The 16,057-nt window shown below is 36.6% G+C and overlaps 1 protein-coding gene across 1 annotated transcript in view; it reads left to right on the top strand.

The window, feature by feature from the left end:
* The window catches only part of GALK2 (galactokinase 2), a 149,092-nt gene that overhangs the window by 109,891 nt on the left and 23,144 nt on the right, over nt 1-16,057 (top strand). Inside the window, exon 8 of the mRNA XM_074294461.1 lies at nt 3,694-3,904. Within this exon, the coding sequence (XP_074150562.1) occupies nt 3,694-3,904 (211 nt within the window). The remainder of the gene's footprint in view (nt 1-3,693; nt 3,905-16,057) is intronic.

Consider the following 16,057-nt stretch of genomic DNA (forward strand, 5'->3'; position numbering starts at 1 on the left):
GGCATCCTAAAAAGCAGAGACATCACCTTGCTGACAAAGTTCCATAGAGTGAAAATCATGGTTTTTCAAAGTAGGAACTTTGAGAGTTGGACCATAAGGAAAGCTGAATGTCATAGATTTGATGCCTTCAAATTGTGGTTCTGGAGAAGACTTTTGGGAGTCACTTGGAAAACAAGATCAAATCACTCAGTACTTAAAGAAATTAATTGGGAGCAGCTAGGTGGCACAGTGGTTAGAACTTCAGCCCTGAAGTCAAGAGGACGTGAATTCAAATATGTTCTCAAGACATTTAACACATCCTAGCTGTGTGACCCTGGACAAGTCACTTAACCTCAATAGCCTCAGCCAAAAAAAAATAATAAAACTGTTTATTGGAAGGTCAAATACTGAGGCTGAAGCTTAAATACTTTGGCCAGTAATAAGAATATGGGACTCATTGGGAAAGACCCTGATACTGATTACAAAGGAAATTGAATGCAAAAAAAGGGGGATGGCAGATGAAATGGGTAGATAATCCATGGAAACAACAAACATGAACTTGGACAAATTTTGAGAGGTAGTGGATACAGAGAGGCTGGCATGGTATGGTCCATATAGCCCTAGAGTCAGACATGAATGAATGAAGAACAAGGAAGAATTAATGAGAAGTGTATAAGGCACTTTAACTTGGAACCAGGAAGACCTACTTCAAATCCTAGCTGTGTGACTGACCACCAGCAAGGTACTTAACCTCCATTTTCTCATCTTAAAAAATGAGAACATGGAACACTATGGCCTTTGTGGTCCTTTGTAGATTTAAATCTTAAGGTTAGAATTTGAGCTGGAAGGGACTTTAGAGATTATTAAGGTCATTCTCTTCATTTTTTAGATAAAGAAATTCTGAATGTCTGGGAAAGATAATGAGCTGCTTAGGATCACATAGCTTATTGGTGTCTGAGGTTGGATCTAGAGCATCATGGCATATAACGTTTGTCCCGAATGTTGGCAGCTGTGCTATGAGGAAAAGAGTGCTTTTTTCCTTCCCTTATCCAAATGCTGAATGGAGAAGGACTTAGAAGAAATGGGCACTGGACCCATAAGAGGCAGACTCTCTCTCTGATGCTTTGTCCTTGAGAAACAGCAATCTTCCTTGCTTCCCTCATCTGTAAATCATCTTACTGTCTCCAGAGCCAAATTTCAAAGGGTCTCAAATGGGTTTCCCTGTTCCACTCCAGGAATTGTGTGCTGCTCAGCTGCTCATAGGAAATTACAGTCGATGTTGAGGGCATGTGGTAGATTTCATCGGTAATTGAAATGCACACCAAATTGGCTGTGTGGACCTTCCAGATGAAAGCTAAGTGGACAATTGGGCTAACCATTAGCAAATTGCGGATGTAGTTGGATTGAATGTGAAATTCTGTAAGTCAGTGCCTCTGTGTGCAGATCAATCACACGTAGGAAAGCAGAGGCTAGCTTTTGAAAACTGAGCCCTGGAGCCATTTTCCTTGCATCTTACATGCCCAGATGCTATGGCCTCTGTTACCCTAAGGAGACTTCTGGGGAATAGAAATTGGGACTTGGGTGTTGAATAATGAAGAGATATCATTTTTGACATGTCTGAACAAGCGAGGCTTAAATTTCTTGGCAAGGTTCGCTCCAAGATTCTCTAAAGCTTTTCCTTGTTTTTTCATGGTTATTTCCAAATTTAAATACCTGACAAAACTATATCTAGGTTTAATCTGTGGCATGAACTTATGTGAGTAGATTGACTTGAATTCTACCATTTCACTATGTTGGATTCAGACATTATGTTGGGCAAGGCTGTCAGTCTTTGGGATTGTACCTAGTACCCAAGCAGCAACTATTACAAGAGCCTATCTGGTAAAGAAAAAAGAAAAATCACTGGACTTGAACAGGAAAGATGTGAGCTCAAAGCCCAACTCAGCTATTGAATAACCATGTGCTCAGGATAAGTTATTTGCTTTCTCTGTACCTCAATTCCTTTATTTATGATGTAGAAACAAATATATTTGTACTCAAGGCTTAGCTGTTTAACTTATACGCTAACGTGAAGATCTCCAGCACCGAGCATAATGTTGAGCACAGTTAAATACTTAGTAAATGCTTGTCAATTGATTGGTTGAGCAGTATCTTTGAGCAAGTCGGTTAACTTCTCTGAACTTCCTTTTCAGTATCTGTAAAATGGGCGTGATGATGCTGGTAATGATTCTTATGAGAATTGAATGAGATATTGTATGCAAAGTGCATTAAAAAATGTTAGGTGACTGATATTTTCAGTTTACAGTCCTACTATTTCCCAGGTACTGTGTTAAATGCTGGGGATACAAAAGAAAAGTAAAAGACAGTCTCCTCTCTGGAGGAGTTCTTAGTCTACAGGGAGGCAATATTCAAATAACTAATGCTATATGAACATCCTGCTATTAGCATTATAAACATTAGATGCTTTAAGCCAGATTTAGTGGAATAGTAGGGAAAAACAAAGTCATTTAGAATAAGTTTTAGATTTATTTCTGTGCTTTAAAAAGGGGTCCAAAATGTATTAAACAAAGGACACTATTGTCTGGTTTCCCAGGTCATCTTTAAAAGTATTAACTCTTTTCAAATGTACAATCTGAGGTTTTTAAGAGTATCATTGAATAAAACTGTTTATTATTAATGTTTCCTTGAAATTAATGGTCTTAACCAAAATACAAAGCTCTTTTGGTACACCCTGCTTCCTTCACAGAATAAGGAAAATCTAATAATTGGTGTTGCAGTAGAATAAATCAGTTGCACATTTCCTTATGGAGTTTTCTCCTTTTTCCTTTATTATTTCTTCTCACTGTTTTTTTCTTAGGCCTTGTTATATCTTGGACCCAGGAAATGAAGCTTGTTTGGCCTTTAAATTCCAAGAATTAGGGGAAAGACACTGTTTGAACTCAAGCCTTTTCTCCTGTTTTGAGTGGCACCTCCTTTTAGAGGACTCATGCAGTGGCCAGTGGAATAACTATAGTGGATTAAGGAGAAATGATAGAAAGAGAGCATACCCTGGTTTGAAGGTTCCCTAAAAAATCTTTCCAAGAAGTTCCTGCTGGTCCCAAGAATTTGGTAAATGCTTAACTTAGGGTACTCTCTCAAAGGAGAAGGGAACACACAACTTCATTTACCCATTAGTTGAATTAAAATGGTTTTTCATAAATTCCTCAAAAGTGTTTGCATTTAAAATATCATCCAGACATCCAGATATTCAAGTTCATTAACTACCTTCCAAGGGGCATCTAGTAAACAGGAGAAGTCCTAACTAGATCATTGATGACATGACTACCTCAGACCCAGATCATGTGACATTGGACTAGTTTTCTGTAAATGTTGTAGAGGCGGGGTGTAGTAAGGATAAATCATCTGCCTAGGGATTAAAAGTACATAACTATCCATGGAAGTAGCCCTGTGGGAAAGGAGGGACAGGCATAACATCAATAAAAGATTAGTGTTTTTTTTGAAGGACAAAGACTTAATTTTTCTGGTCTTTGAACATCTGTCATATAAGAATGGGAAATTCCAAACATCTGAATCCACTCTATTTCTCAGCAATGGTGGGGAACTTGGGTAGGTTGAGCAGAAAGAAATTCATCTTCATGTTGGATTTAGCTAATTAATACATGGCCTGTTGATTTCTGAATAGAAACTGATGATTGTCTTGATTTGAATTTGCAGTTCCTGGCTAAATACAAAGGCTTAGAATGGAACAAAGCCCTGTGCTTGGAGGAGGTACAGGTCACGCTAGGATTAAGTCTGGAGGAAATGCTGTTGCTAGTGGAAGAAGTCTTCCATTCAGAACCTTACAGCCCAGAAGAAGTCTGCAGTTACCTAGAAATTAGCCTGGAGGAGCTCAAGACCACAATGCTTTGCAAGAACACTCAAGATGGTAAGTCCTAAGAATCTCCAATCAAAGATGAGTGGCTTCCACTCCTTCAGATGGTTAAAACCCAAGTTCCCAAGTGACATATATCAATTTTCAAGTGTTCTAGAGTGAAAATCTAGATATGTAATTCCTTGGCTTCTCTTTCTCCCACATATAGCCATCTTTTGGTCATTTTGTTACTAATAGAAAGTATTTTCAATGAGAGCAGGACCTCCCAAGTAACATGTTACTATAGCCAGTGGGATCATGAAGAGTCAACTGACTTGTGACAGGTGATGGTTTCCATCATAGCTTGTGGCCCATATTCTTTCTTTTTGTTAAATTTGTTAGATCTATTTTAATTTCCTTGGATATCTTGTCTGGCAACACCAGAAACTAGAGACGGAGATAGAAGGTATAGGTTTATGAAGAGAGTACAACTCCCTTTCTTGAACTTAGAAATGGAAGATGGTTCATTTGGTGGAGGAAAGACCGTCAGCTCTTATCCATGACCTTGTAGCCCGTCAGTGGAGCTGACTCTGTAGTCATGTCTTAAACACAGATCTTTTGACATGTTGACTAGCTTGTTACTCTCTTTACCATGTTGCCTTTCTTGAAGCACAAAAATTGCTGGAATCATTTCTTCTATTTGTTCCTTTCTTTCTATCCCTATCACTCGTGCCTACAGATTCTTCTTTCTCCCCTTTTGACAATGACAGTTAACTTTTTAGTTGGTTTTTCCTGCTAAGTCTTTCTATTTTGCCTTTGAAATCATTATTTGCAGTGTTTGCCAGACTTCTCTTCCTTCCTATGATTCCTAAGAGAAATTGCCTTCTAGAAGGCAGCTGCTGTTCTCAGTTTTGGAAGAAATAGGTGGAAGGGAAAGAGCTAGGAAGGTGATTTTAGGGTTAGGGAAGAGATGAAGTGACTTCAGAGAACCAAGGCTACAGACAAATAAATCATTTTTCAACAGACGATGAAACTCACATCAAGTTATCAGTAAGGAGATTGCATGGACCCATCTCTGGAATTTGGTTTTCAAGTTATTAAGGGTTTCAAAGGGAAATTTCTCTTCAAAGGCAGTAACTAAGTGGTAGTGGCATATAAGGCACTAAGCAGAGACTTCATGAGAACCATGAAAATTTATTGATGAGACTTGGATAATGTTGCTATGTTCTATGAGTAAAGTACTCAAAAACTTTTATGTTTAATTTTAAGTATGTAATTTTCATGTTTAATTGTAAACCTGCCTTTTTTTTTTTTTTTGAAGAGTACTTCTGATTTCATTGCCATAGGGAAATTATTCTTTCCACTTATCTCCCCTTTTCCCCTCATTAGGAACCTCTTTTACCAATTCATTTTGGGCATTGAGAGGTTAGGCAATACTAAGTATAGTCCTCATCAAGCCGAGGATCTTCTTTTTTAAATATACCACAGATCTAGTGGAGGAGGAAGGAATTTATGACCAGAGGAGAACTAGAGATCATTATTGATCACAAAATAGAAGATTTTGATTACATAAAACTAAAAAGTTTCTGTACAAACAATACTAATGCAAACAAGATTAGAAGGGAAGTAACAAATTGGGAAAATATTTTTATAGTTAAAGGTTCTGATAAAGGTCTCATTTCCAAAATATACAGAGAATTGACTTTAATTTATAAGAAATCAAACCATTCTCCAATTGATAAATGGTCAAAGGATATGAACAGACAGTTCTCAGATGATGAAATTGAAACTATATCCACTCATATGAAAGAGTGTTCTAAATCACTATTGATCAGAGAAATGCAAATTAAGACAACTCTGAGATATCATTACACACCTGTCAGATTGGCTAAGATGACAGGAACAAATAACGATGAATGTTGGAGGAGCTGTGGGAAAACTGGGACACTGATACATTGTTGGTGGAGTTGTGAAAGAATCCAACCATTCTGGAGAGCAATTTGGAACTATGCCCAAAAAGTTATCAAACTATGCATACCCTTTGACCCAGCATTGCTGCTATTGGGATTATATCCCAAGGAAATACTAAAGAAGGGAAAGGGACCTGTATGTGCCAAAATGTTTGTGGCAGCCCTTTTCATAGTGGCTAGAAACTGGAAGATGAATGGATGTCCATCAATTGGAGAATGGTTGGGTAAATTATGGTATATGAAGGTTATGGAATATTATTGCTCTGTAAGAAATGACCAGCAGGATGAATACAGAGAGGCTTGGAGTGACTTACGTCAACTGATGCTGAGTGAAATGAGCAGAACCAGAAGATCGCTGTACACCTCAGTGCTATATGAGGATGTATTCTGATGGAGGTGGATATCTTCAACATAGAGAGGATCCAGCTCACTTCCAGTTGATCAATGATGGACGAAATAACTATACCCAGAGAAGGAACACTGGGAAATGAATGTAAATTGTTAGCACTACTGTCTGTCTACCCAGGTTACGTGTACCTTCGGAGTCTAGTACTTGATGTGCAACAAGAAAATGGTATTTGCACACATATATTGTATCTAGGTTTTATTGTAACACATGTAGAATGTATGGGATTGCCTGTCATCGGGGGGAGGGAGTGGAGAGAGGGGGGGGATAATTTGGAGGGATGAATACAAGGGATAATGTTGTGGAGAAAAATTGCTCATGCATATATACTGTGGAAAAAAAATTTCTAAATAATATACCACAGATCTAGAAAAAGCTTGTAAAGGTAACTGTAAAAGTGACAGAGGATACTATGATAAGGAATTAATCTTTTAACAAATATATACGTTCAAATAAAAAGAATTGAGGAACCCACAAAATATGAAAAAAATGGGTAGATCAAAATGCATGTTAGAGGAGTTTGATCTTATCCAGGTATATACTATACTGCTTCTTTTGCAGTCATTAATGAAGTCATTTCCTCTGTTTCCTTCTCTCTATTCCCATTCCACAGCCTAATTTAGTTTCTTATATCTTCCTTCTTGGACAATTGCATTTACTTTTTTTTGGCCTTTCCTTCTTTTCATGTTTTGTGAACATAATTTTTAATTTCTTTATGAATCTTCCCCAACCATCTTTTCTTCTTTCTCCCTTTCATGTCTCTATGCTTCCATTTCTACTTTTTCATTTCAGTTTGCCCCCTTTTCTTTAACATTATGGAATACTTTGAATTATTCTCTTGTCTTGCCTGATATTATATTATATTATCATTTTAAACTTCTTGAATGAACTTTTATTTCATCTGAGTTTTAGTATATCTTTACTATATCTTGTACACTTCAGGTCCTTGCTAAGTCATTTTATTTACATTATAAAGCACAGAAAAGTGGTCCTCTAGAGGACAAGACTTAGGATAAATACTTTGATATATAACCTGTAGGTATTTAGTCTTTTTGGTCACAGTGTAGTGAACTGAATTGTATTTAAGAAATAGTCAAGTGCTTCCAGAATTCTTGTCCAGTTCATCATAGATAGCTTTCAACACCCATTATTTGATAAACATAGTTTGGATTATTTTTTTCCTTGAATGACCCTGTTATGAATGGGAGTTGTGTTGGCAGTCTACCAGTTCTTGTCACAGTTTATGAAGACAGGTCACAAATATTGGCCAACATTTCTACAGTTTCAGCCTTGCTTCCTTTGGAACCTTTGGGTGACTGCCATTGAGTCTTAGTGATTTATTTATTTCCACTTTGTCAATTATGTTTAGAGCATCTCATCTGCTTACCAGTGTTTGATTTTTCCAATTAAAAAGATAGTTTGGGAGGAGAGGCTCCAAACCTCTCAATAAAACTGATGTAAAAAGAATTTGTTAAATGGTTTTCTGTCAATTTTTCACTTTTAGACCATGCCTTTTGTTCTTTAACAATTGAACAGAATTGAATCAAGTGATCTCTGACTCTCTAGCTAATAACTTCCTGTCTCTGATCTATTAGAAGAAACTTTTATTATTGACCACATAATTCCTTTCAAGATGCTCCTAAAATGCATTTTGATCTACCTATTTTTTCATGTTTTGTGGGTTTCTCAATTCTTTCCATGTGAACAGACATCCACTTAAAAAAAAGATAAATTCCTTGCCACCACAAAACCATTTGTCACTTTTCCAGTTACTATGATAGACATTTTCTGAATCTGTGGCATATATTTTTAAAAAGAAGAAAATATTAAGTTGGCTTATAGTCACAGCAATGGCAATTGGGAATCTTCAGATTTTGGCCCTGAACAATATAACTCCTTAAAGGCTTTATTAACACTTTTCAGCCTGGGCTGGCCATTGACTGCTATATTAAATGTTGTGCCAGGACTGAGAGGAGTGGATGCTATTCCTGTACCCCAGAAATTCCCAACCAGGACCCTCAGTGGAGAAGAATCCAACTCCCACATCCCATAGCCTATCTGCTGCTTACACAGATGAGAAGACTCCGTGATGCTCATTCCTTGCCAAAACAACCAATAACTTTGCTGTGTTGGTGGTAGTCCCTCCAGGATGTGGAGCAGCAGGGTACATAGACAAAGTTAGACTAGCATTTGCTGGGAGGTGTTGAGCAGAGCTGTGACTAGTGTTGTTTTAGAATACCTATATCCAGGAGGTATACTTCCTCCCTTGTAGCATCCCTCTTGTGCTTTAAAATCTTCCACCAACCCCAAGTCCCTCCTGTAATCAAGAGAAATTAGCAAGAAAAATAGAACAAAAATTTCCTAATTCTGACAGTCTGTACAACACTGGAGCTATCAAAGATAGAACACCAGGGTGGAGTTAAGAAGTCAGTTCAAAGTCAGTCACAGACACAAATCACTTAAATTCTATTTGCCTCAGTTTCCCCATTTGTAAAATGAGGATAATAAAAGTACCTTCTTCCCAGGATTGTTATAATGATCAAATGAGGTAATATTGGTAAAGCATATAGAAAATTCTGTAAATGTTAGTTATTGTTGTTAACTGTGTGAACGTGGACAAATCACTTAATCTCTGTCTGCCTCAGTTTTCTCAACTGTAAGATGGGAATAATAGGAGCACCCACCTTATAGGGTTGTTGTAAGAATCAAATGAGCTTATATTGGTAAAGCACTTGGACTGCTATATTAAATGCTTAGAAATGCTTAGTCCCTTCCTTCTCCCTTCCATTGGGACCTTAGTAAACTTTCAGATTTGCTTCTCTCACAGCAAACATTTGTCTGAAGACTCTGATAATTAGTGGTGGAGGCAAACTCATAACTGTTGGATCACAAGTACTTTTCTTCTTCCTACTAATTACTTATATTCTGTCTAGCTTTGTCCTTGGCTGATTCCATCATCCATGAAAATTCCTACCTATGCAAAATATGAATCAAAGGCTTCCTGATTTTCACATTTAGCTTTCTTTTCCTATTTGACTTGTAAACTCTTTGAGGGCAGGATCTCTTGTCATCATTATAGTCTCAGTACTTAGCCATGTCATTTGTGATGCTTAATTTCTGTTTGTTGAATTGACTGGGAAAGATAGGGTTTGAGGAGAAAGCTTGCTAAGAAGTGTCTCCACCCAAAATTGTGATTTGTAGGTTCCATTCAACTTGCCAATTTTTTTGAGGCTTACATGTGATTGCTGTTCTTTTCTTTCCCAGTCTGTCAATGAATGACATGGTAGGCTGTTCAGAAGCTATCCTTGTTACTTGATAAACAGAATGAGAGCTGCCACAGTTCCAAATACTTTATGGTCCAAAAACACCACACTGTTTGGGTCTTATGATTTCTAAAGTAATGGTTATTATTATTACCTCACACAAATGTGATGATATCTGAATAGATATTCTTGGAGAAGTATCCAAGCTATTGCATTATAATTATTAATAATGGCAAGCTTTCTAGCTGCACCCTAAGAAAAAAATTAAAATGTCACTCATTTACTTAGTTCTGATTTCTCATAAGGATCAAGAATACTATAGATTTGAACCAAATAATATCCTTTGAAGGTCACTTAATATTAAGGATAATATCTTTTTTAAAATGGTATTTTATATTTTCCAAATACATGAAAAATTAGTCTTCACCATACACCTTTGCTGAGTATAAGATGTTTCTAGATCATCCAGACCAAGATGTCTCAAAGGCAGGTGGAGATGTGTCTAGAGCCAGCAAAGGGGTTAGTGCTGAATAAGTAGATGTGAGAATCATTAGCCAGACGTGATAATTGAATCTCTGGGGGCTGATGATGGTATAGTATCCCTCTGGGATGTACAATTAGTGGTCTTGACCTGGATGAATATTCAGCAAAGGAGACTTAAGAAGGAGCAGTTAAATAGGCAGGGAGAGAAACAGAGAACCCCAAAACTTAGGAAGAAGCGAATATCAAAGAGAATTAGAGTGATTGACAGTATTCAAAGATGCAGAGATATTAAGAAGAGAGAAGAATGGGAGAAGACCATTAGATTTGGCAATTAAACAATCCTTAGTCACTTAGAGAGAGCAGTTTCAGTTGAATAATGAGGTTGGAAGTCAGACTAAACAATTAGAGAGGAAAGGGGAGGTACTTTTTGCAGATGACCTCAAGTTGTTGAGTTACGAAAGGGAGGTTTTTTTGAGGATGGAGGAGATATGAGGGTATTTGTGGGGATTAGGGAAACAGTAGGCAGGGAAAGATTAAGATAAGTGAGAGTGGGGATTATAAAATAAGTCTTCTGAAGAAGATAGAATGTAATGAGGGATCTCATGGGTATTTATCTTGTCAGAGATACACATATGACACAGAAGTAAAGGAGGAGATAGTGGCAGATGACATCTGAGTGATGGGAGATGACAAAAAAGTAGGCAAAGTACATTCTGAAAAAGTAAATGGCCTCAATATTTTTAGTAAAAATACAAGGTGAGATTCCATGGGAGGTTTGAGGAAGGATAAAAGGATTTTGAAAGTTTCAGTGGGATAGTGTATCCCTAAGCCATCTAACTTTTCTCTATAGTGACCTCTGGGGATCTATTAAAATGGTTCTGAAAGATCCCATTTTCCATGTTCTCCTCATATCAGAAGAGGTGGCTTAGGCTTGAGATATTAGACAAGAATGCTTAGAAAGTAAACCTTTCAGAGTTAAACAGATTGGACTATGCCTTCACTTCATAGTTAGAGATTTGCCAACAAAAATATGGGAAGTTCAGAATCTAGAATCCAATAATCTACTTTTAAGGCCTGGTTACTTTGTCATATCATCCTATGTTGCTTGCATCATTTTTGCCCACTCATCCAAGATGTTGGAGCACTTATCCAACCATCCACCCTCCTCTCCTCTCCTTTCCTCTCCAATATTACCAAAAAACCAAAAACAACCCCCTCTCCCAAACTTTTTCCTTTCTTTTCATAGCAGAAATAGACTTAGAAGTATTCAGATGACCTAAGTTGAATATATTCAACATTAATAATAAGATTAATAGGGCATGATGAAAATGAACAGGAATTTTTTTCATGGATAGAATTTCAGGCCAGCAATATAAATCTGGATAAATTTTATGAAAATGCTAGGGTAGAGAATTAATAATCTTAGAATCCCAGGAGTTTGGAGTCTGGTCCTGCAGTTTTGTCTTGCTGGAAAGAGTTTGTTGTTGGACCAGTTTTTGGAGGAAGCCCACATCCCTGAGACCATGAGGCATTAGAATCATGAATTCTATTTTTGTAAACACAGTAAAGCCAGATAAAGATTGGAGGACAGACTCCTCATTGACTGGGTTTTTCCTACTCCAAATAGGAGTTTGGTTAGTAGCACTATACAAAAAGAACAAAAACTTATTCTTTTTTTTAATGGATGACAAAAATCTTCCAATTTATTTATCTATTTGTTTGTTCATTTATACTAATAGCTTTTTATCTTTCAAAATACATGCAAAGATAATTTTCAATATTCACCCTTGAAAAATCTTGTGTTACAGATTTTTTTCTCCTCTCATTTCCTTCTCTCTCCCCTAGAGGGAGGGGGAAAGTAATCCAATATTGGTTAAACATGTGCAGTATTTCCACATTTATCATGCTATAGAAGAATCAGATCAAAAAGGGAAAAAAAATGAGAAAGATAAAAGCAAGCAAGCATATAACACTCCACCACCACCAAAGTGAAAATGCTATGTATGTTGTGATCCACACTCCCTTCCCACAGTCCTCTCTTTAGGTGCAAATGACTTTTCATCACAAGTGTTTTGGAAAAGAGCCAAGTCCATTAGAGCCGATCATCTCAAAGTCTTCTGGTTGCCATATACAATGATCTCCTGGCTCTGCTCATTTCACTTATCATCAGTTCATGTAAGTCTTTCTGGACCTCTCTGAAATCATCCTGCTGATTATTTCTTATAAAACAATAATATATCATAACATTCATATACCATAACTTATTCAGTCATTCCCCAACTGATGGGCATCCACTCAGCTTCCAGTTCCTTGCTACTACAAAAAGGGCTGTTACAAATATTTTTGCCCTTGTGGGTCCTTTTACCTTTTTTATGATTTTTTTGGGATACAGGCCCAGAAGAAATACTACTGGATCAAAGGGTATGCCCAATTTCATAGCCCTTTGAGCATAGTTCCAAATTGTTCTCCAGAATAGTTAGATCAGTTCATAACTCCATCAGTAATGTTTTAGTGTCCCAGTTTTCCCACATCCCCTCCAACATTTATCATTATTTTTTCCTATCATGTTAGCCAATCTGAGAGTTATGAATTGGTACATCAAAATTGTCTTAATTTGCATTTCTCTAATCAATACTTATTCTTTCACAGATGTTGCTTTTATTATGATATTATGATATTACACTATAGCAACTTAGTGGAAGATAAACTCTTTTTTTAAATTTTAAAATGAAAAAATAAGCATAAAAACCAAGGAGCTATCCAATTCACTACTACTCTACTACATTTTTACTCTTCTTGCCTTATTGAAGTGTTTCCTTAATTATCTAACTTACAGTTTGATCTTTATTTTTTCAAATACATGGAAAGATAGTTTTCAACATTTACTTTTACAAAACCTTGCGTTCCAATTTTTCCCCCTCCCTCCCTTTACCCTCTCCTATAGATAGCAGCAATCTAATATAGGTTAAATGTGCATTTCTTCTATACATATTTCCATATTCATCATGCTGCCCAAGAAAAATCAGATCAAAAGGTGAACAACACCACCAACTAACAAACATGAGAAAATACAAACAACAAAAAAAAGTGAAAATAAAATGATTTGATGCACATTCAATCTCCCTATTTCTCTCTTTGGATATGGATGGCTCTTTCCATCACGTCTGTTAGAATTGTCTTGAATCTTTTCTTTGTTGAAAAGAGCTAAGACCATCACAGTTGATCATCACATAATCTTGTTATTATTGTGAGGGATGTAGAAGACCCTTACCCAAAATGACTACTCAGAATCACTCAGTAGAAGGCAGAAAAGTTGTTTATTGAAAACCTCCAGAGGATGAACCCTCCTACCATGAGCTTTCTCTTTCTTAAATCGCGATGGACGACTCATCCTCCGGAGGTTTTCAATCATGCAAGGCTTTCTAAGTTTTTCTGAAATCAGCCTGCTCGTCATTTCTTATAGAACAGTAATTCCATTACATTCATATCATAACTTACTCAGCCATTGCCTAATTGACGGGTATCCACTCAATATCTAGTTCCTTGCCACAAGGAAAACATTTTTTAAAAAGGTGCTGTGTGGATGTGGATGTATGTGGGTGTGTGTCCTCTTATGATAAGTCTAATTTCGAAGGTTAGTATTTGGTGGAACATTTGTATGTGCTTTGAGATTTTTCAGAAAAATTATAAATCATATGCACCTTTGTTAATTGTGACACTCGCGTTATCACAATTAATATCTATTTTTATCCAGGGAATTATTGATACATACAACTACACTTCTTGGACTCCTTAATTTTTCTTATTTAAGTAGTAAAGAAGTGATAATATAAAGAATTTGGTCTTGGAGTCAGAACTCAGCCTTGTCACTTACTAGCTCAGTGATTGTGTGTAAGTTAACTAGCCTCCCTGAGCCTCCTTTTCCGCCTCTGTACAAGGACACTTTTATTATTTATCTTACGAGGTCTGTCATTGTGGGCAGGTCATTTATACTTCCCAAGGCTCAGTTTGAAGACCATAATACCTTTAGTGTTTTCATTTCAAGATTATTGTGAGGATCAAATGAGATACTGGTAAAGTATTTTATAAATCTAAAAGTGCTATGTAAGCATTACTCATATTAATATTATCTCATATTATTTTGATTACAAATTATTATATATTATAATAATCATAAATTATACCTACTTTTTAAGCCTTATTTCAAATTACTCTCTCTATTGTAGCCAAATTGGTCAACTGATAGTTCCTGATTTCATCCTGCCATTCTTTTTTCTGTGTAATGTGCCCCCCATGTCTAGAATGTATCTTTCTTTCCTTATCTTTTCTTGTTGGAATATTTCCTTTCCTTTCAGGCCCAGCTCCAGTACCACCTTTTTCATGAACCCCTCCTTGAGTTTCCAAACTTGAACATTTCCTCCTGTCTCGAACTTTCCTAGACCACTTTGGATCTCTCCTTTGTTTCTATGCCATTTTATCTTGCCTTGTGCTTATTGCTGTACTTGCTATAATCTCCTTTTATAGACTATATTCCCTGAAGATAAGAATTTTATCTTTTTTTTTTTTTTTTTTTATCTTTTTACCCTGAGTAGAATACTTTTAGTATATCTCTATCAGCTATGAAATACTAGTTGCTTGAAGAATCAAAAGAGCTCTTAACCCAGTGGTCAAAAGAGAGAGAGATGGTGGATGCAGGGAGCCTTTAGCATATCCCTGTTCTAGGGATGTTGTAAAAGATGTACTATTGGTTCAGGAGGGTATTGGGGCCAAATATCCTGAATGCGGAATGCTTACAATGCTAAAGGACCTAGAAAAAAGTCTCTAGTATGTTAGATCATTTCTGGAGGATTCTGAACCAAAACTATATAGAAAGAGAAGGCATTCATTGGCGGTTTGTTCTCTGTGTCATGTGAGAGTAGAGATAGGATAATCCAACTCAATAAAATATACTGAAGTATCTTAATACTTAGAATAGTTCCTCGAACATGAGTCTTTGATCTCATGAATGTCCTTATTCCCACCAACATTAATAAATTAATTAATAAATGGCCTATAAACAGATTGAGATTAGAGTATGTGCTTATCTAACAGAACATCTTGGATCCTCTTACATACAAATGAAATTCAACTCTATGCAATAAATATGTTTCTGAGAAATTTATGTAAATCAGATTTTTGTAAACAAAATTGTATTTTAAATTCAGCAGACAAGCTGGCAACTTGAAGGAATCCAAAACGGATATTTTGGTAAAGGAAAAAATCCTTTTGGTATGTGAAAAATGACAAACTAATTTAAATGGTTGAGTTATATTAAGTTATCAGTTTCTTAAAGCTAGGGGGATGTATAATAGTCTTTATATTTTTAAACTTCAATACTAGTGATAATTGTTGAACAACTGGTTAGTCTGAATATATGCTGGGGCCTTTTAAGAAGTACAAGTTGTGACCCATGGGATTTTCTGTGGCTGCTATTTGCATTTTATCACTTGTGGCTCAGTCTTTTAGATTTGTAATTGGCTCAAAACTTGCTTATATTTTCAAGGCTATCCTATTCATTAGATGATACTGTCCATTAGAATGACAGTGAAATCTGAAAGCTATGCTTTGGTGCTCCCTAGAGACATTTCTTTTGGCTACTTTTTTATGGTTACTTTACTTAAGCTTGCTTACTAATATCTTCTTTTCCTTGAATTGCCAGTTCTGCTTTACATTGTTTTCTACTCTGTCCAGTTTGAAGGTGCTTCTTCCTGAGAAAGGAAAAGCCAGGTAAGTCTTGGTTGCTTAGTTCTGCCTTCTCTCCATCCTCACCCAAGGGTTGAGTCTGCCCCTTCTTTGTTCTTTTGCACATTCTTTCAGGTTTGTGATGCACAAAAATCTGAGTTCAAGGACAGCCAGGTGACACAGTGGATAGAGCACTGACCCTGAAATCAGGAGGATCTGAATTCCAGTCTACCCTCAGACACTTAACATGGCCCTGGGCAAGTCACTTAACCCCAATTGCCTCAGGGGAAAAAATCTGAGTTCATTAGGACATTGATTCATCACATCATTTCCTTTTGTGTTTTACTATTTTTCTTCATTAAGAGTGTTCACATCTGGGGGCAGC

Source organism: Sminthopsis crassicaudata, chromosome 2 (assembly GCF_048593235.1).
Source record: "Sminthopsis crassicaudata isolate SCR6 chromosome 2, ASM4859323v1, whole genome shotgun sequence".
Taxonomy (NCBI): domain Eukaryota; kingdom Metazoa; phylum Chordata; class Mammalia; order Dasyuromorphia; family Dasyuridae; genus Sminthopsis; species Sminthopsis crassicaudata.